The sequence below is a fragment of the Babylonia areolata genome, chromosome 10 (genome assembly GCF_041734735.1).
Source record: "Babylonia areolata isolate BAREFJ2019XMU chromosome 10, ASM4173473v1, whole genome shotgun sequence".
NCBI lineage: Eukaryota > Metazoa > Mollusca > Gastropoda > Neogastropoda > Buccinidae > Babylonia > Babylonia areolata.
The window spans coordinates 40,354,527-40,377,026 of record NC_134885.1 but is presented as its reverse complement, the minus strand read 5'-3'; the positions used below and the strand labels follow the sequence as shown (position 1 = coordinate 40,377,026).

Sequence of the window (22,500 nt, the reverse complement as noted above, 5' to 3'; positions counted from 1 at the left end):
GGGAGTTGGGAGTAGACAAGTCACAAACTGATATTTTTCTTGCTCCGTCCAAAAACACAAAAACAAAAACACCACACACACACACACACACACACACACACATTCACACACACACACACACACTCACACACACACACCACACACACACACACACACACACACACACACACACACACACACACACACCCCCCCCCCCACACACACACAGAAGGAGTTGGGAGTAGACAAGTCACAAACTGATATTTTACTTGCTCCGTCCCCCCCCCCCCAAAAAAAAACAACAACAAAAAAAAAAACAACCCAAAAAACAACAACAAACAAACAAACAAAAAAACAACAACAACAGTAACAACAACAACAACAACAACAACAACGAAAAACTTGATTGTAATTCCATCTAGTTCGTCTGACAATTTATATTTCAAAGTTCTATGTGTTACAATAATTTCTGGAAGAGATTTCTGAGTCAAGGTTGCCTCTTTTTTCTTCTGTTTATCTTGGCATTCGGACGTCGTGCATACACACATTCGCTTCTGCTGCATCACCTGCTTTTTTCCTGCTTGAGTGCACACGTTTGTTTACCTGAAATATCAATCACAATTATCATGTTTTGTATTTTTCGACATAATTTTGCCATGGAAATTTCTTTTGTTACTGTTGGTGTTTAATGTGTGCTAAGTGCGTGCTTTACACGGACATCCAGAGATGATCATCGATTCCGAAAGACTGAATGCTGGCAGCTGTAAGCCTTTTGCTTCAAGCAGGAACGCTATCCACCATTCCAAAACTCACTATAGCAGTCAATTTGGAATGGATAAAGTGTCAAGTAAAGTACATGATGATTTTGTTGCTTGAATGTGATCATCATCTTCGTGTGTGTGCTGTCACTGCTGGCCATCACCATGAACCGTTACCTCCACGTGTGTCACTCCCACCTGTACAGCCGTCTCTTCACGCTGCCCCGCACAGTCTTCATCATCATCTCCAGTTGGGTGGCGGCCATCTTGATGGCTCTGCCTCCCGCTCTGGGCATTGATACAGTGACCTACCGCTACAGCGCACACACTCACATCTGCTCCTTCGACAGGTCGTCTTTTAGCTACGGCAAGTTCATGGTCATCTTTTTCTTCACCGTTCCCATGATGCTGATTGGCTACTGCAACTTTGCCATTTTCCGGTACTGGAAGAAGGCCAGAGTGAACCTGGACGATTGGAAAGGTCAGAGACAAGGAGGGAAGCTGTTCTCAAGATGGAGAGAACGTGGAAGGAGGAGTCAGGAGGAAGAGACAGCAACAGATCCAGACACAGTGACAGATGCACACAGACATCAGTGTGGGAAAGACGAAGGGGGTGCTGTCCCCCAAAATGAAGTCGTCCCTGGTAGGTTTTGTACCAGTGTGGACGAGTTGGAATGCCATGACAGTCATGCTGGGAACTCAGACCATGACACAGGAGGTGACATCGAAACTGAAAATCCTTCTCAGCCAACGCATCATTCAGGTAACAACGAGATGGAGGGTGAAGTTCAGTGCAGTGGAATAACAGTTTCCAGCCCTGAACAAATACACAATGACAACAGCTGTGATCCAGACAAAGAAGGTTGTGGTAAAAATCAAGAGAAACTTATACCAAAGCAGACTGCTGGCTTCACTACAGCAATTCCATCTGGCACCACAACCACCACATCAGAAGCCACCACTGTCAATGCATCATCAACACACACAATGAATGTTCACGTTCAGTCACCTCCAGATGCATCGACGTCTTCACTCGGAATTACTTGTTCAACACGGAGTCGACAGAAACATCTTACGACACCTGTCCAGAATGTTCACCGTCAGAAAAAGAAGACCAGCACCAGAGAAGTGGCCTTTGTGCGCTCCCTGTTCGTCGTCTTTCTCATCACGTGCATCACTTTCTTTCCATATGTCGTCATCCTCATCGTCAGCTCCATCATCGCCGTGCCATCAGAAGTCGCCATCCTTGGACTGATGCTGCTGTTCTCCAACAACTCTGTGAACTGGATCGTGTACGGAGTGATGAATCCTTCCTACAGGAAAGCCTACAAGGCCTGCTGGAACCGGCTGCTGGGCAAGTGCTGTCACCGGAGACAAGAGCAGACCGACAGTCATCCACATTCCTCACAGACCAGCACCACGGCTGTGTCAGCACAGAGAGTGAAGGCAGAGGCAGAGAGAAGTGTTGGGCTGTCGTCTTCTTTAGCGCAGTCTTCACAGCAGTGATGTGAGAACTACACGAGACAAAAGACACCACGTCCGACAAGAGAGACGTTTCAGAGACCAGCCAAACCAGCCTTCATTGGGGCAAGAGCAACCCAAGAGAGCTTAATACCAATTATTTGCAAATTTTGGCTCAGGAGCTCAGGCAGAAGGGTTAAAATTGCTCAGAAACTCAAGGCTCAAAGAGTTAAAGGGTCTGTCGGAGATCGATCGGGCTGGAGAACCTCAGACCATCAAGCCTCTGTCAACTTTAAGGTGGCCCAGCATCACAGATGTATCTGTACTAGAGAAACCCACTGAGGCACAACGCCAGGAGTGATCACACAGACCGACTCCACGTGCCCTCACTGCCCAAGACTCTGCCTCCAGATTGGTGGTTGGGGCCACTGTCGGGTTCATGATTGATTGCAGACCTTGTGACCCAAAACAGTGAGCAAGACCTTGACTTATCAGAAAATATTCTAAAGTGATGGAAATTGTCCAGCAACTAAAAAACAACAACAACAAAGCAGCAAACGAATGTGTTTTCAGATGGGTGAACTGGTTCAGTATTGTCGTTGAAATTAACAAATCATTCACTCTGCAATATCTGGTACTGCATTTGAATGTACATCACAATGGATTTTATAAATGAAAGAGCAAGTTCTAAAGAGTTATCATCTAACTATCTGTCTATCTGTCTCCGGTCAGTCTGTTTACCTGGCTGTGTGTCCGTCTGATTGTCTGTCTGCCTTTTTATGACTTATTTAGCATTTTGTATTCTGCATAATCACTGATTTTCTGAACTGCACATTTGTCACTTAGTCATTTTGTATAAATCACCCTGCGCTATTTACATAACAATAGCTCACTCTGTTGTCTGTAATAGCACTCAGTTTTGTTCTTTCTGATGTTGCATTTGTAAATATATTTTTGTGATTCAGCGAGATAATGTGTCATGTTTTCACACACTTTTTTCTTTGATGTTATCAATTTCAGTTTGTGAATGGAAATCGTTACACGTAAAAAGAAACATGTTAGTGTTCTTTTGATAATCAAGAAAAAAATGAATTCAAAGATAAAATACCAGCTCATTCATGATTTTTATTATTATTTTTTTTAACCAGTTTCTTTGTATCCGTCAACGAATGGTAGGGATAATGATCACTGTGGATTTTCATGTATGAACTAGCAAAGACCTACTATCTATCTATCTGTCTGACTGTTGGTCTGTCTGACTGTCCGTTAGCAGTCTGTTTAGCTCTCTTTTTGTCCAACTGATTGGGTGTCTGTCTTATGATTGTTTCAGCATTTTGTAACATGCACAATCATTTTCTGAACTGTACTTGTATCACTTAAAGTCGTTTTGTTTCATTCATTACATGTCATGTATGTTACAACACCTCACGTTTTGGTTGAAAATATGCAGTTTTGTTTTTATCTGATACTATTAAATCTTGTAAAAACGTTTTTGTTTCTCAGTGTGATAACGTATTGTGCTTCTTCCCTACCTTTTCTTTGAGTTCATTAATTCTAATTGTAAATACAAATCTTTGCACATGATGTTAGAACAATCTGTTTATGCTTTTTTTGTTTTGATAATCCATAACAAATCGAATTCAAAGCGAAAATACCGCCTCATACAATTTTGGTCTACATTTTGTTTGCAACAATCATTTCTATTTGCGCCTAGGAATGTTGAGAACAACATTCAATTAACGTTGTTGGTTGGTTTATTTTTCAATTTGTGTTTGGTTTTGCAGAATATAGATAACTGACCCACGTTCTGTCTAATTTCCTTGACGTTTTATTTCCCATAAGTATTCAGCGACAATTCTTATCTGACACTATTTTTTTTCTTCTATTTATTTATTTTGTTTTTCAAATCAGTCAACAGGAGTATTGGTCACTGAATTTTCTCATATATTTAAGCTAAATTTGGTGTTGGCAAAGTATTTTTGTTAGAGAAAATGAATCTGTTAATGTTTACCTCGGACACACACACACACACACACACACACACACACACACACACACACACACACACACACACAATTAGACAAAAAAAGAAACGATCAAAACACATGGTTTTCATGAAGGCTAACATAGTGTGTGATCACACACATGAGCCAAGGAAGTCCTGCACTCAACTAACGGGCGGTGTACGGAAACAGGATACAACACACACACACACACACACACACACACACACACACACACACACACACACACACACCCATGAACGAGTAAGAGCAATGTTAATCTCAGCCATAAAAAAAAAATCATTGTAACAGTTCTATTTTCAAATCGACTGACTGACTGCGCAAAAAGATGACAAGGACATGCTTATTCCAATGCCTCACTTTACTACATGTGTTTTGTCACGTTGGCACAGAAGATGAATTTCCGTTACAGGGCAAGCAATGTTCCCACCTCGGTTCTAGTGACCGCCATGAATCATTTGTGATAAGTTGTTTTTCCTGATCCCTTCTGTGAGATTACATGGACTGCAAGTAACCGTATTTACAAGTCGGTTTTTACGTGTATGAACGTTTTGTACCCAACCATACCATCAGTCTTGAGACGTGCATGCTGAGTATCATTTTGTGTTCATAACCTATCGAATACAGTCATGAATTACAGGATCTTTAAACGTTTATTTGATCTTTCGCGGGTGGACACACACAAACAAAGGGGATAAATGCACCAGCAGGTCCTTGCATATGATGACCTAGGAGACTGAGAAAAGACTTCATCCATAACCCACCAGGCACCGTTACCAAGGAGAAGACAGATTTGAGGAAAATTATGAGAAAAAAAATCAACAATTTTGCAGTTTTTAAACTAGACAAACTTAAAAAAAAAAATCCAAGACTACGATGATAGATATTCAACACAATTTGTCAATCGTCACAATATGAAATGTTTGAAGAACTGATGAGACAGTAGACTGAAGTGGAAGAATCAGCTGAAATATATTACTTTTAGAATGCGAACATCTGTAATGCTAAACTCGTTGTGGATGAAAGGCAGCAAATTCTTCACATGATGATGTTGTTTTTTGACATCAACTCTAAAAGGGCAACAGTGAGTGTGTTCAAGTAATCACCTGGTCCATTAACTGTCAAGATGGATAACGCCACAAACACCACAGACACTGTCCTCTCCTCACAGTTCGTTGGAGAAACCATCCACACTGCTGCACGTGCAATATTCTCCACACTGGGCAGCGTCATGATAGCAGGTGGCGTCACAGGCAACGCACTGCTCATCTCGGTCATCTTCGGGCGTTTTCGGCAGAAACGACACGTGCATGATCTATTTATAGTTAACCTGGCTTTGGTGGACACTTTGATCTTGGGATACTGGCTGACCTTTCTGGTCCTTGACCTGATTTTAGGCTACCATCCAGTGGTGAACCATGCGCACTGCGTGGTGAATGGAGTGGTGATTTACATGTTGTGTGAGGTAGGTCTTAACGTTATTCTGTGGTGGATGTAAGGGACCAGTGTGAGGTGTTAATGTTTAAAAATCATGAAGATGGTCAAAGATATCTTAGGGTTACACTGACAGCCTATGACATAGTTTGGAACTTTTAATTCGAATGTGTGTGTGTGTGTGTGTGTGTGTGTTCGTGTGGAAGTGTTTTTGCGTAGGATGGGTGTGGGTATGTGTGTATGTGCGCACTATCATGTACGTATGTGGTCGTGCGTACATACACATATGTTTTATAGAGCACTCATGACATACGTGGTGAGTTTCAGTTTCAGTTTCAGTAGCTCAAGGAGGCGTCACTGCGTTCGGACAAATCCATATACGCTACACCACATCTGCCAGGCAGATGCCTGACCAGCAGCGTGATCCAACGCGCTTCGTCAGGCCTTGAGAAAAAAAAAAGAAAAAGAAAAAAGGTGAATAAATAATAGATAAGCGTACATAAATAAATAAATAAATAATAATAATTATAATATAAAAAGGTAATAATAATAATAATAATTAAAAAAAATAGATAAATAAATAAATATATAAGACAACAATGATGATAAATAAGCAAATAAATGTAAAACATGAAGACACACATTCACACATACACCCACACATTCATAACAGATATGCACCAAACATGCAGTTTCACAGATATGAAAGCACAGTCAAATACACATAAACGTACATGAGCCCCAACACACACATACACACACACACACACACACACACGCCACACACATGACGCTGCACCTGCTCTACCCCCTCCTCCACACACTCATTTCTAGGCTACGGATCGCAGCTTCCACGGCACACACACACACACACACACACACACACACACACACACACACACACACACACACACACAGAGATGAACACTTACTTGTACAAGCACACACACATGTGCCCATATCCCCCCCCCCCAACCCCCCCCCCCCATATATATATATATATATATATATATATATATATATATATATATACACACCCGCACGTTCCAATATCCTGTTGGTCCCACAGTATAGGCATGCATACACTCACATACCTCATCCTCTACCCCCCCTCGCCCCAGCACCCCCCCCCCCCCCCCCCTCACACACACACACACACACACACACACACACACACACACACACACACGCACGTGCACAGAACTCTCCTGACACTTGTGTACACTTACACCCTCGCGCATGCACAAACGCACTGAAAAACACAGACCCACACATATACACAAACACACACACACACGCACAGAGACTGCCACTGATTGGCCGCAAGAGGGATGGGAAAAGATCTCTGATGCCAAGAACGTGGCGTCTAGTGTGTTGCTCAGCCTATTGTATTTGGAAAAGCCCACAGAGACTCTGCTCCGTTTTAAAGAAATTTGCGCAATGCTGGTTTGGAAATGATGCCGATATTTGTTTGATTTGCAGAGAATCGTGCTCTACCTTTCATGTTAGACTTACGGCCGCTCCCTCTCTATGCTTTTAATTCTTTGAAGCGATCGATGGTGTGATGGCCTTGTACCTGTGGTGAAACGTGGTGAAACATCTAACAATGTACACGAGAGCAAAAGTGCAAACTTCAATCATTGCATGGCCACGACGAATTCAGTTCCAGTAATAAGACGCGGAAGACCTTTGACTATTAATGTTTTATATATTGAATAAGAGAATGTTTATCTTCAAATTTCTCTGTGTTGTGTACCAAAAGCTGAAATGATTTAGCCAGTGCTGAGGCTGTGTCATATTTATGCGTTTGCTCTTCATCACTTTGAACTTCTTGTTTTTGGTGCTCTCGGATGATACATCATTTTTCATACTTATAAGTTATAAAGTAATTTCAGAACAATTTTCGGGTCAAAGTTGCCCTTGTATCATCTTTATATTGATATTAGGGCGTCGCACATAACTCATTCACTTTTGCTGCACAACCTGTTTCGTTCCCCTTACCTGCCCTCGTGCATTCGTTGGTTTACCTGGCATATCAAATAAGATTACATTTTGTATTTCTAACATGATTTTGCTATGGATAGACCTCTTCTCACTGTAGTGTTTAATGTGCGCTAAGTGCATTCTTTACACATACATTCAGTATATCATCAATTCCGAAAGACCAGCATGGACACTGGCACTTGAAAGTCTGGAACATGGAGGAGAAAAAAATATCGTTTCGTGAGTTTCAGTTTCAGTAACTCAAGGAGGCGTCACTGCGTTCGGACAAATCCATATACGCTACACCACATATGGCAAGCAGATGCCTGACCAGCAGCGTAACCCAACGCGCTTAGTCAGGCCTTGAGAAAAAAAAGAGAAAAAAAAAGGTGAATAAATAATAGATAAACTTACATAAATAAGTAAATAAATAAATAATAATTATAATATAAAAAAGGTAGTAGTAATGATAATAATAATACAATAATGATAAAAAAAATAAATAAATAGATAAATAAATAATTAAGACAACAACGATGATAAATAAGCAAATAAATGTAAAACATGAAGACACACATTCACACATACACCCACACATGCATAACAGATATGCACCAAACATGCAGTTTCACAGATATGAAAGCACAGTCAAATACATATAAACGTACATGAGCTCCAACACACACACACACACACACACACACACACACACACACACACACACACACACACACACACACACACACATAGATGAACACTTACTTGTACAAACACACACACACGCCCATATCTCCCCCCAACCCCCCCTCCCACATATATACAAAGATATATATATATATATATATATATATATATATATATATATATATATATATATATACACGTTCCAATATCCTGTTGCTCCCACAGTGTAGGCATGCATACACTCACATACCTCATCCTCTACCCCACCTTCCCCCCCCCCCCGCACCCCCACCTCCTTCCCCCCCCCACACGCACGTGCACAGAACTCTCCTGACACTTGTGTACACTTACACTCTCGCGCATGCACAAACGGACTCAAAAACACAGACCCACACATACACACAAACACACACATACACACACGCACAGAGGATGCCACTGGTTGGCCGCAAGAGGGATGGGAAAAGATCTCTGATGCCAAGAACGTGGCGTCTAGTGTGTTGCTCAGTCTATTGTATTTTGTTTCGTGAATGACTGGAGACATACGGCAGGAAGCCCTTCACTTCCTGCTTGAACGCTATTAAACAGGCCACAAATCCACTGTGCAGTCAGTTTGAACAGAACAAAGTGTCAAAAAAGAAAAAAAGAGCTAAATAATTTAGATGCTTCACTGCGCTCATCATCTTCATTACAGGTGTGTGTGCTGTCACTGCTGGCCATCTCCATGAACCGTTACCTCCACGTGTGTCACTCCCACCTGTACAGCCGTCTCTTCACGTTGCCCCGCACAGTCTTCATCGTCATCTCCATCTGGGTGGCGGCCATCTTGATGGCTCTACCTCCCGCTCTGGGCATTGATACAGTGACCTACCGCTACAGCGCACACACTCACATCTGCTCCTTCGATAGGTCGTCTCTCAGCTACACCAAGACCATGATGATAGTTTTCACCACCCTTCCCATATTGCTGATTGGCTACTGCAACTTTGTCATTTTCCGGTACTGGAAGAAGGCCAGAGTGAACCTGGACGATTGGAAAGGTCAGAGACAAGGAGGGAAGCTGTTCTCAAGATGGAGAGAACGTGGCAGGAGTGAGGAGAAAGAGGTAGCGACAGGTTCAGAAACAGTGACGAATGCAAACAGACATCAGTGTATGAAAGACATGGGGGATACAGTCCCTGGTAGGTTTTGTATCAATGCCGACGAGTCAGAATGCCATGACAGTCAAGCTGGAAACTCAGACCATGACACAGGCGGTGACAAGGAATCTGAAGCCTCTCCTGCTCCATCGCCTTCCACAGGTGATAACGAGAAGGAAGATCAAGTTCCGTGCACTGGGACAACAATGTCCACCCCAAAGGAAAAGGACAGTGAGCAACTTTATTGTACTGACAAGGAAGCCTGTGGTAACGACCAGAAGAACCTTACGCCAAAGCAGACTGCTGTTTTCACTGGAGCAATTCCTTCTGATATCACAACCACCACTGCCACTGGATCAACAACACACACAATAACTGTTCATGTACAGTCACCTCCAGATGCATCGGCGTCTTCACCAGGAAGGACTCGTTCAGCATGGAGTCCACAGAAACGCCTTCTTACGACAGCTGTCCAGAATGTTCACCGTCAGAAAAAGAAGCACAGCACCAGAGAAGTGGCCTTTGTGCGCTCCCTGTTCGTCGTCTTTCTCATCACGTGCATGAGTTACATTCCGTATGTCGTCATCCTCGTCGTCAGCTCCATCATCGCCGTGCCATCAGAAGTCGCCATCCTTGGACTGATGCTGCTGTTCTCCAACAACTCTGTGAACTGGATCGTGTACGGCGTGATGAATCCTTCCTACAGGAAAGCCTACAAGGCCTGCTGGAACCGGCTGCTGGGCAAGTGCTGTCACCGGAGACAAGAGCAGACCGACAGTCATCCACATTCCTCACAGACCAACACCAGCACGTCATTGTCAGCACAGAGAGTGAAGGCAGAGGCAGAGAGAAGTGTTGAGCTGTCGTCTTCGTTGGCTCAGTGTTCACAGCTGTGATCTATGTAGCTCCATTTTCCTTTAATCCTAATTTTTTGCTGATTTTTCTGGACAAAACATGTGACCGCCGTTACTATTAGAAGAAGAGTGTGGACAACAGACTTGATGGTATTAGCACACATCAGCATCGTTCCAAGTCGTAGCCGAATGCGCATTTCTGCATTCATTATGCATTTTTTTGCCTTTTATCACAGTGTAGTAAACGCACCAGTGTGGTTCCTTTTCTTTTTCTACGGCTTAATGAACACGACACACAGATGAAAATGAACAAACACAGAGAAACTGGCGAGATGATGAAGCTTCTGAAAAGCGAAAAACGAAAGTGGGAAGAGAAAAAAAGAGGTGGTGTTAAGATTATTGTGTCTATATCTGGTGTACATATCTTTACTAATCGTGGATACAAATGTAATATAAAAGCAGTACATTTATGTCTCTTAAGAAAATAACGATCATGACAATCAAGGTTGTAGCCTTTACGGAAAATAAAACAAAACATCGTTCCATGATATTTGTATGGATGATCTTCTTATGTCCATATGAATAAACCATTGATTTGTCATTGTTTAGCATGTTGTTTGTTAAAAAAAAGATTGTCAGAATCTATTTTTACACGATTTAGACAGTCTGTCTCGCTGTCAATCAGTCCATCCATCCATCCATCAATCAATCAATCAATGTATCTATCTATCTATCATGTCACAGACATAGGTACGAATTTTGTGCTTGGTATATTGGATAACAATGAGAAAATTTCTTCTTTTTTTGTATGTTTAAATGTACATGTGGCACGTCCAAGAGGTGAAAACTTTTGTTGTGTAACTTAAATTGTTCTCGTGCACTTCCGTGTTGTTCTGTATATATGACTTTTCCCAGTATTTTTGTAACGTTCATTATCACTTGCTAAGCTAAATAGGACACTTACTATTGTTATGCTTCATTCAATCTCCAACTTTTACGCAACAGTAGCTCACTCGGTTGACATTCAGCTTTTTGTGTGAATTTTGTTTTTAGTTGTTGTTGTTTTCTTGCATTTTCTTTTATTGCTTTCTTGTTTCAGAACATTGTCGTGTCTTCGACATATGTTCCAGGTCTACATTAATTTCATTGGCATAGCTATTGTAATATATAATTATCTCCACAAATGTTTTGAGCAGTTATGCTGAACACATGTTTAGCTTATCTTACATGTCCTTGTCAATGACACGTGTTCTTTCTTACCTGGTCAACATTGATGTTATTACTGAAATTATTGCATCGCATATTTTAATGATTGTTCATGTTCTAAATATAACAGCGCTTGATATCTTCAATGTTGCATGTACTCGAGACAAAAGAGAAATTTCAGTAAGTCTACAAACAATAAAGTTGTGTCACATCTATCTTATCAAGCGCCTTTTCCATTTACACTTCAGTGTAAAAAGATTTTCTTTTCATGAATACATGATTTTATTATGATACTGTATTCAAAATTTCTTCTTCTGCTGTTCATTTCATTCCATTTCTTTATTCATTCCTTAACACTCACATGTTCATAATGGTGTGATGTGACAGTAGCTGGTGCACTGTTGTTACATGTGTGTCCTGATGTGTATGCGTGTGGAGTGGGGTGTTGAAGGGTAAGTGCGTTGACTGGGTGTGTATGTGAGTGGGTGAGTTATTTATTCGTTTATCTATTATTCAAACAATGTTTTCTTATTAATGTGGTCAACATTGATTTCATTCATATAGCTATTGTAATGCATAATTATCTTCATAAATGTTTTGGATAATTTCGCTGTACACGTGTATATCTTACATTCCAGCGTCAATAACATGCTTTTTTTTCTTAACGAGTCAACATTAATTTTATTACTTAATCATCGTGTTGTATATTTTAATGAATATGCATTCACACAAACACGGATGCAGTCAGTCAGAACAGGACATAACATGTCCATTTTGAAGTGATCTAGTTGAGAACGAACAATTCACGTGTATAGCTTATCTTACATTCCAGCTTCAATGACATGCTTTTTTTTTTCTTAACGAGTCGACATTAATTTTATTACTTAATCATCGTGTTGTATATTTTAATGAATATGCATTCACACAAACACGGATGCAGTCAGTCAGAACAGGACATAGCATGTCCATTCTGAAGTGATCTAGATGAGAACGAACAACATTTGTTTTATTCATTTGCTTCATATTTGAAGATTTCAGAAATAAAATTCAGAAAGAATCTATTAAAACGATCGGCTAGACTTTTATTGAATGGTTTGCCTAGAGCTATTTGCATATTTGATAAAGATACATATTTCATGTGATCAAAAGAAGGAAGGAATTCGTTTGTAGACGGTGATCCAACAATGTGAAGTACTATATGTAAACCTCTTTTATGTTAAGGGTATATTATGGTCGTGTTTTTGGTTATTTGCTTGAGGTAACGCAATGTTACCCCATATCACACCCACCCAGCCAACTCTTGCACATTGTATTTTAGCTCAAGGCTGATGTACATTGAACTTTTCTGAGTTCTCTCTCTCTCTCTCTCTTGCTCTCTCTCTCTCTGTGTCTGTCTGTCTGTCCCTTTCTCTCTCTTGCTCTCTCTCTCTGTCTGTCTCTATCTCTCTCTGTGTCTCTCTACCTCTGTGTCTGTCTCTGTCTCTCTCATTCTCTCTCTCTCTGTCTCTCCATCTCTGTGTCTTTCTCTGTCTCTCTCTCATTCTCTCTCACTCTCTGTGTCTCTATCTCTATGTCTGTCTCTGTCTCTCTTTCATTCTCTCTCTCTCTCTCTCTCTCTCTCTTGCTCTCTCTCTGTGTCTGTCTGTCTGTCTCTCACACACACACTCTCTCTCTTCACAACTGCGTGGATGAATTAATGATACTGATAGCTTTTTTTTCAGAGTAGCCAAAAGTTGGCAGCGACAGACATTTTCTTCTTTTCATGTAATCTTTAGTTCTTTTAAACGAACGGAATGTAAATTATCATGTCTACCATCACGTGACTGCGTGCAGATGTGTGTGTGTATCTTATGAATCAGAAGACAAAATGTATTGGTTCTGCTTTCTTTTGTTTCCTTTGTACAAAGCTTTACAAAAAGAATAAAAAGTTAAAAAAAGGGTTCTTTTTGCGCGAGTAGTCTTTCCCAATATCAGCTCTACCTCTGTCCATCTGTTTGCCTCTCTTTATGTTTGCTGGTCTGTCTGTCTGTCTGTCTGTGTGTCTATTTCTCTCTCTCTCTCTCTCTCATATAAAAAATCCATGCTTAGCAAAAGAAGTTCCTGTTTGAACAAAAAATGATAATAATGACTCCTCTTGTTGTTGTGTTAGAATAAGAGGTCAAAGTGCCAAGTTTAGAGAATACAAAAAATATAAATATAACAGTAAATTCAGTTTGCATATAATTAGGCTTCTTTTTTAATTTTTTTGTGCCAATCCCAGAGGTGCAATATTGTTTTAAACAAGATGACTGGAAAGAACTGAATTGTTCCTATTTTATGCCAAATTTGGTGTCAGCTGACAAAGTATTTGCAGAGAAAATGTCAATGTTAAAGTTTACCACGGACGCACACACACACGGACACACACACACACACACACACACACACACACACACACACACACACACACACACACACACCACACACACACACACACACACACACACACACACACACAGACAACCGAACACCGGGTTAAAACATAGACTCACTTTGTTTACACAAGTGAGTAAAAAAAAAAAAACCCGCACTTTCGTAATAACAGTCTCACTGCTGACGCCCAATACTTTCGTCTGGATGAATCATGTACATGCAGCATGCCATAGCGTTGTTTAGGGATTATGTTTGACATATTTACATTTCCGCAGCAGTATGTTATAAGTCGAGTGTGAGTGTCACTAACACGTCAATCGATTTCTCAATTATTGTACAAACAAAATAATTGGGAGAGCTCGTACATGTTATGTCCGTCCAACAGCTGAGTGTGAGGTTATCCGCGCGCGCGCGCATTCACGTGCGTGTGTGTGTGTGTGTGTGTGTGTGTGTGTGTGTGTGTGTGTGTGTGTGTGTGTGTGTGTGTGTGTGTGTGTGTGTGTGTGTGTGTGTGTGTGTGTGTGTGTGTGTGTACATGTGTGTGTGCGTGTGCGCGCGCGCGTGTGTGTGTGTACGTGCCTCTGTGTATGTGTGTGTGTGCCTCTCTCTCTCTCTCTGTGTGTGTGTGTGTGTGTGTGTGTGTGTGTGTGTGTGTGTGTTTAAATGTACAAGTAACTGGTAGTCTCAAACACGCTCAGGCTCCACCCTCTATCAGTACACAAACACACCCATCTCCAACCCTCCACGTACTCCTGCCTTGTGACAATAACAGGCGAAAAAAAAAGAAGGAAAAAGACATTTGAAATTCAGATGCACTTATTCAGATTAAAAGGAAACAGATATCACGTGGTTTTAAGGAAGCGGCTTGAAAACAGGAAAACACAGCCACTTTTTCCACTAAAGTAGATTCTAGGGAAAACCCCAGCAGCATGTGGTGCTGCAATGAGACGGATATAAAAACAGTACTCGGTATCACTGCAAACAGTGTATTCATCAGTCAGCCAGTTAACACTTCTTCATCGTTTGAAATGTGCTAAGAAGTGGGCAGTGGAGAGTGAACAAAATAGAGCAATAGTCTATGAGATAGGTAATTCTTAAGACGCGCATCTTTCTTTGGCCATGTCTTGATACCAGCAAGGAATCAACCAGCAAGGAATGTCGATGTGAACAATGAGCTCATCACACAACTAGCTTGTCAAATCGACACTGGGACGATCCGAGTAGATTTTGCCTTTTTTGTTGTTGTCGTTGCTTCGCTAGCATCGTTTCACTGGCATTGTTAACACACTACTCATTCCGAGGCTTGACTGCCCCAAGTCTTAGCACGGACACCCCGCAACGATCATGATTATGGTTGATAGTTTCTCTTGATTAGCCCACAGGACCAGTGGCAGTGACGGTGACATTAAAGTCCCAAGCACCAAACAGTGTTGCAATTAGAAGGATATATCATCGCTGCGCTGACCATGAGTACAAACACTGAATTGAATTTTATGAGTCAGTCAGTAAACGCTTATTCTTCATTGGAAATGTGCTGGGAAACAGACAGGCAGTACATGAGTGAACAAAAACAGTAATCGTCTATGAGAAAGGTTGTTTTGTTTTTTATTTGGACGTGTACCTATCTTCAGCTGTGTCTTGAAAAAACATTGGTCAGCAATGAATGGAAATACAAACAATTAGCTCTTTTTTTTTTTTTTTATCGGATTATTGATTCTGATACGGGCGGATTTTGAAACAAGAACCTAAACATACGAGTGTGTTTTCTTTGGAGTAGCCCATTGTGATAACTTTCCTTAGACAAAAAGCTCCAAAAGGATAACTGTAGGCAAGTGTTTTTGTATTTTTAATTTTCTGTTTATTTATCTGGTTTCTTACGCAGCTACTTGCATATTCTGTTGACTGTCAAGATGGTTAATGCCACCAATAGCACAGACAATGTCTTCTCCTCACAGTTCGTTGGAGAAACCATCCACACTGCTGCACGTGCAATATTCTCCACACTGGGCAGCGTCATGATAGCAGGTGGCGTCACAGGCAACGCACTGCTCATCTCGGTCATCTTCGGCCGTTTTCGGCAGAAACGACACGTGCATGACCTATTTATTGTCAACCTATCCTTCACTGATGCTTTGACATTGGGATACTCGCTGACATTTTTGGTCCTTGACCTGATTTTAGGCTACGATCCAGTGGTGAACCATGCGCACTGCGTGGTGAATGGAATAGTCCTTCGCATGTTGATTGTGGTAAGTATCAACACCTACTGAAGTTGGTTGGCTGAAGCCAAAACATGTTTACCCCCTCTTGTCGTCACTGTGTTTCTGTATTGCTAAATTCACTACACTCTTTGTGTCTAATCTGTTTTTCCATAAGTTTGACTTGTTTATGAGTGGAGACATGAGTGGGTGGTGGTAAAACAGCATGAAATTTCTTTATTTGACAGAGATGATAATACTAATGATGATGATGATAATAATAATAATAATAATAATAATAATAAAGATGGTGATTATGATAATGACGATGATGATAACAGTGATAATAATGAGAAGAAGAAGAAGAAGAAGAAGAAGAAGAAGAAGAAGAAGAAGAAGAAGAAATAAACAAAAATCATTGGCCTGAGAACACTTAAATACTCGGTCAATATTTCTCATTTCGCTGCTTTTTGCCTTTTTGTAAATTAAGATATTAGTTTTGACACACATCGTACGTTGTGATGTTGTGCTATATATTCTTGTTTCCATAACCCACCGAGCGCTGACTTGGATTACAGGATCTTTAATGTGCGTATTTGATCTTCTGCTTGCATATACACACGAAAGGGGTTAAGGCACTAGCAGGTCTGCAGATCGGAAAAAAATCTCCACCCTTTATCCACCAGGCGCCGTTACCGAGACTGGAACCCGGGACACTCAGATTGAAAGTCCAACGCTTTAACCACTCGGCTATTGCGCCCGTTTGTGTGTTCAGCATGAGTGTTCAGCTCAGATGTGTCATCACCCGGACATTGTCAGGCAAACGAGCATCAACACAGGGAAAGGGATCCCTATGGAGATGCTATAAATCACTGAAAAATATATCATAAACAACATGATTATGGAGGAACACAAATTCAGGCAACCTACAAAACGATTCTCAAGTCATCAAAAACCCGACCTCACAAAAAAAACATGAGAAATCGTCGATGTCATCATCATCATCATCATCATCATCACGATTAGATGTTTTGTTTTGTTTTAATGTTGATACAACAGGGGAAGGAAGGAGGGGATAAAGGGGGAAAGCATTTCAAAGAAAGGAAATGAGGGTCGTTTACAATGCTTCTCTCCATCATCAGAAATGAACAGTCCATTTGTATAGGTCCTTATGTCATTGCGTCCTGCACCCGTGCATTACTCTGGTATCAAAATTCGTCTCATTAAAACGTTTTTTTGTTCCTTCATATGCATACACTGCAGGGAATGGTAATTAACTTCTACAGTATTTCTGGATGTGACCAAACATAATTTGTAGGAAACACCGTATGTTTTCTGCGGGTTTTTTTTCTGGTTCAGTATGACGTGAAGGCCTACCGAGGCTGTGAACTCCCCATGGTTCAATAGGTGAATACATTACATAACGAGTTTGCAGTTTGACTACTCATCATCTTCATTACAGGTGTTTGACTACTCATCATCTTCATTACAGGTGTTCGACTACTCATCATCTTCATTACAGGTGTTCGACTACTCATCATCTTCATTACAGGTGTTTGACTACTCATCTTTTCTTCATTACAGGTGTTTGACTACTCATCTTTTCTTCATTACAGGTGTTTGACTACTCATCTTTTCTTCATTACAGGTGTTTGACTACTCATCATCTTCATTACAGGTGTTTGACTACTCATCATCTTCATTACAGGTGTTTGACTACTCATCATCTTCATTACAGGTGTCTGTGCTGTCACTGCTGGCCATCACCATGAACCGTTACCTCCACGTGTGTCACTCCCACCTGTACAGCCGTCTCTTCACGCTGCCCCGCACAGTCTTCATCATCATCTCCATCTGGGTGGCGGCCATCTTGGTGGCTCTGCTCCCTGCTCTGGGCATTGGTGCAGGAACCTACCGCTACAGCGCAAACACTCACATCTGCTCCTTTGATAGGTCGTCTCTCAGCAACGCCAAGATCTTGACCATCCTCTTCTTCCCCGTGTCCATGATGCTGATTGGCTGCTGGAACTTTGCCATTTTCCGGTACTGGAAGAAGGCCAGAGTGAACCTGGACATCCGGAAAAGTCAGAGACAAGGAAGGAAACTGTTCTCAAGATGGAGAGAACTTGACAGGAGGAGTCAGGAGGAAGCGGTAACAAGAGAGAGAAAAAAGGTGAAGGATGCAAAAAGACATTGGTGTGGGAAAGCCAAAAGGGATCCTCTCTCAGAAATTGAAGAAGTCCCTGGCAGGTTTCGTATCAGTGCGGACAAGTCTGACTGTCATGACAGTCAGGCTGAGAACTCAGATCATGATACGGTAGGTGACAACGAAACTGAATACCCTTCTGTGCCAATGTCTCTCTCAGGTAGCAACGAGAAGGAAGGTAAAATTCAGTGCACTGGAATAACAGTGTCGACCCCAAATCAAATAGACAGTGAGCAAATTTGTGGTGCAGACAAAGATGATTGTGGTCACAGTCAAAACAAACTTACGCCAAAGCAGACTGCTGTTACCACAGGAGCACTTCATTCTGGCACCACAACAGAAGCCACCACTGTCAATGCATCATCAACACAGACAATGACTGTTCTGGCATATTCACCTCTAGACGCATCTTCTGCTGGAAGGACTCGTTCAGCATGGAGTCGACAAAAACGCCTTCTTACGACAGCTGTCCAGAAAGTTCACCGTCAGAAAAAGAAGCACAGCACCAGAGAAGTGGCCTTTGTGCGCTCCCTGTTCGTCGTCTTTATCATTACGTGCATCACTTTCTTTCCGTATGTCGTCATCCTCATCGTCAGCTCCATCGTCGCTGTTCCATCAGAAGTCGCCATCCTTGGACTGATGCTGCTGTTCTCCAACAACTCTGTGAACTGGATCGTGTACGGAGTGATGAATCCTTCCTACAGGAAAGCCTACAGGGCCTGCTGGAACCGGCTGCTGGGCAAGTGCTGTCACCGGAGACAAGAGCAGACCGACAGTCATCCACATTCCTCACAGACCAACACCACGGCTGTGTCAGCACAGAGAGTGAAGGCAGAGGCAGAGAGAAGTGTTGGACTGTCGTCTTCTTTGGCCCAGTCTTCACAACTGTGAAGAGTGTTACTGTGTTCTCTTTTCTAAGTCATAACTTTGGTGGACAATCCGAAGGCAACTCAAACACGAAGGACCTGTTACTATTTGATTGCGTGTGGGTGCAATCTTTTGTCACGATGAATTATGGAAGTGAAGTTCAATCTTGAGTCGCGATGAATTATGGAAGTGAAGTTCAATCTTGAGTCACGATGAATTATGGAAGTGAAGTTCAGTCTTGAGTCACGATGAATTATGGAAGTGAAGTTCAGTCTTGAGTCACGATGAATTATGGAAGTGAAGTTCAATCTTGAGTCACGATGAATTATGGAAGTGAAGTTCAGTCTAGAGTCACGATAAATTATGGAAGTGAAGTTCAGTCTTGAGTCACGATGCATTATGGAAGTGAAGTTCAATCTTGAGTCACGATGAATTGTGGAAGTGAAGTTCAATCTTGAGTCAAGAGGTGCAGTAAGTCCAGCAGCGTAGTTCCATCCATTTTCAGTAAGTCTCAACAGAAAACAGAACCAAAATTGAGCACACACAATGAAAATGGAGCACGTAACTGTTTCTATAATGGGTTCCAGAAACAGGAAGACAATCCTGGAAAGAGTAATAATATTATGAGTGGGGTGTTGAACAATTGTATATATTTCTGGCGTTGATTTTGTTCTGGAAAACGAATGTTCAAAGGTGTCCTTGGCACGTATTATTAGACATGTTTTTCCAACATAGGTGATGATCAAATCCACAACAAACTGCAGATCTTTGATGTTGTTTGCTAAGATAGCTATGTCATTAGCAAAGTCTAGATCCGAGTTCTTTTCCTTAGTCCACTGGATCCCATTTCCTTGAACTGCATTCTTCAGCACACAGTCAATGGTAATTGCGACGGGAAGTGGGGAGAGGATACAGCCCTGTCTGATGCCGGTGATGATTTCAAACCAGTCGCTGTAGCCTCCTTCTGTCCTGACCCTGCACTTTGAGTTATTATGTATCAGCTTTCTCTGGGTGCCGTCGTTCGTTCATTTATTTATAGTCTGTTCATCTAAGATGATATTAGACTGAAAATAAATGATATTATTATTATTATTATTATTATTATTATTATTATCATCATCATTATCATTTCTATCATAATGATGATTGTTATTATTAATTAGAAATCGACATTTCTGTATATTCGAATGAAAAGGGGGCGGTTGAGGTGGAGGGGAGGGGGGGCAAGGGGGAGGGGATTAAGAAAAGAAGACAGAGACAGAGAGAGAGAGAGAGAGAGAGAGAGAGAGAGAGAGAGAACAGAATGTGGAAAGATATACAGAGTGCAAAATGGGTGCCATTGGACGTCAAGGTGGTGGTTTGTAGACACTGTCAAAGGCTTTGCTGAAGTCTATGAAGGTGACAGCCAGGAGCACCTTGCATTCTTCACACTTCTCTGTGATCTGTTCGCTTGAAGATCTGTTCAGCGCATGTCCTGTTTTATCGTCCTAAATCATTGTACTTGTTGGAAAAAGTAGTATGGTTGAAGGTTTAGCACAGTGACTGAATCCGCCCCATACGTGAGTGAAATAACGTACAAAAGAAGAGTCAAAATCCACTGAAAATGTGCCACACCATCCACTAATGGTAATATCGTTTCAAGTCTGGCCTTAAAACCCACCTCTTCCCAAAATAGCCTCTCTTCCCTGCCTCTTCCTTGTCTTCAGTTTCTCCAGTTTTAGAGTTATGCGTGCGTGAGAATGACTGGTGCGAAAGCGCTTAGATTTGTCTATGCACAAGATTCAGCGCTATATAAGTACCATTATTATTATTATTATTATTATTATACATGCACACCAATTTCCAGTGAAATAGGTTCGTGAATTTAGGATGCTAAAATAGGACTTTACCGCGTTTGGGACGGAAGCCTGCCTGGTCTTCTGGCGGTTTAGAATGATCTGACAGTAACCTGTCCATGGGACTGACAGCAACAGTAGCATCAAAGTAGCAAGAACAACTTCCTTTCATGCAAGCAAATATGAAGAACAAACACCCCCCCCCCCCCCCCAAACCTTATTCAATTATGCTTTTATGTGTGGCACTTTAATGTCCATATGAACAAACCATCCACTCTGGAATATCTGGCATTTTATTTGTTTTAGATGAATGTAATGAGTGTGCACTTAACGGCTACCAAAGAGCTGGTATCTATCTATCTGTCTATCTGTCTGTTTTTCTGTCTATCCTTTTCTTTATTGACTGTCTACATTATTGCACTTAAGGTAGTTTTATTGTGTTCATCATGCATCATTCACATAATACTAGCTCGCTCAGGTGACTGTGATTGCATCCAGCGTTTTATTTTCCTTGATCTGATATTGCTGTTGTGCGTTCATGTAGCATTGCGATGTTGTATTATGCCTGTTCCATGTTTTCTGTTTCCTTGATCTGATTGGTTTGGAGATGTGAATAGTCTAACCTTAACGAAACCCTCGTCTTAAGTCCTTTGATAATTGTAAACACAACCTACAAAGTTAGGATATCATAAGATAATTTTTCTATATATTCTTTTGCAATTATTTTTCAAATTCCATCATGGTATTGTAAATATTACCTTAACATAAACGTTGTTATACAATGAATGTTATTGTTTGTTTCTTTGTTTTCATTTTTATTTTTGCAGATTTTCAATGATTGTTTCCGCTAATGCCTAAAATACAAAGAACCAACATACCTACTTGTGGCTATATTTATTTTCGAATGCAAATCAATTTTCGGTGGAATCTGGCCAAATGTACTAGTCTTTGTACATAAAGTAGATCTGCATTGAGAATACTGTTAAGTGTCATTGGAGATGGTTTCCATATCTTCCTCTTTTTTTATATCTGATTTTATTTTTCATAAAATTGAAGCATAAATTTTGTTGTCATGTTGATTCAAATCCATGTACAGTTGTATTTGATCAATCTTCTGATTCAGACAGTAACGGCTAGTATCCATTTGTTCTTTTATTTTTGCTAGTTTCGTTAGTTGTGGATATTGTATCTCGAAGTTTGCTTTTTTCCTGCTCTGTTTTTGCCCCCCCCCCTCTCTCTGCCCTCTCTTCTGTCTCTCTCTCTCTCTCTCTCTCTTAGTTTGGTTAATGTATTCATATGGTGCGTTTCTATGTTACATGCTTGAGTATTTATTACATGAAAATATGTATTTTGCTTTCTTTGTATTGTTCAAATCTTGGAGTCGAACGTCTGGAAAAAAAGGCACAGTGCTCCTGTGTCACAGTTTCAGTAGCTCAAGGAGGCGTCACTGCGTTCAGACA

General features: G+C 41.1%; 3 protein-coding genes across 4 annotated transcripts in view; 2 read left to right on the top strand and 1 right to left on the bottom strand.

Moving 5' to 3' along the window:
* Positions 1-22,500, bottom strand: part of LOC143286594 (zinc metalloproteinase-disintegrin-like atrolysin-A) — a 78,364-nt gene that overhangs the window by 43,594 nt on the left and 12,270 nt on the right. The window lies entirely within an intron of this gene.
* On the top strand, positions 4,583-10,599 carry LOC143286591 (uncharacterized). The gene is made up of 2 exons (XM_076594218.1): positions 4,583-5,687; positions 9,018-10,599. The coding sequence occupies exons 1-2, from the start codon at positions 5,349-5,351 to the stop codon at positions 10,356-10,358; spliced, it is 1,680 nt and encodes a 559-aa protein (XP_076450333.1). The 5' UTR covers positions 4,583-5,348; the 3' UTR covers positions 10,359-10,599.
* On the top strand, positions 14,918-20,257 carry LOC143286590 (uncharacterized). The gene is made up of 2 exons (XM_076594217.1): positions 14,918-16,183; positions 17,871-20,257. The coding sequence occupies exons 1-2, from the start codon at positions 15,845-15,847 to the stop codon at positions 19,227-19,229; spliced, it is 1,698 nt and encodes a 565-aa protein (XP_076450332.1). The 5' UTR covers positions 14,918-15,844; the 3' UTR covers positions 19,230-20,257.

Coding starts and splice junctions, on each gene's coding strand:
- LOC143286590 (XM_076594217.1), top strand. CDS start 15,845: ATGGTTAATGCCACCAATAGCACAGACAATGTCTTCTCCTCACAGTTC. Junction 16,184..17,870: donor TCCTTCGCATGTTGATTGTG/GTAAGTATCAAC, acceptor TCTTCATTACAG/GTGTCTGTGCTGTCACTGCT.
- LOC143286591 (XM_076594218.1), top strand. CDS start 5,349: ATGGATAACGCCACAAACACCACAGACACTGTCCTCTCCTCACAGTTC. Junction 5,688..9,017: donor TGATTTACATGTTGTGTGAG/GTAGGTCTTAAC, acceptor TCTTCATTACAG/GTGTGTGTGCTGTCACTGCT.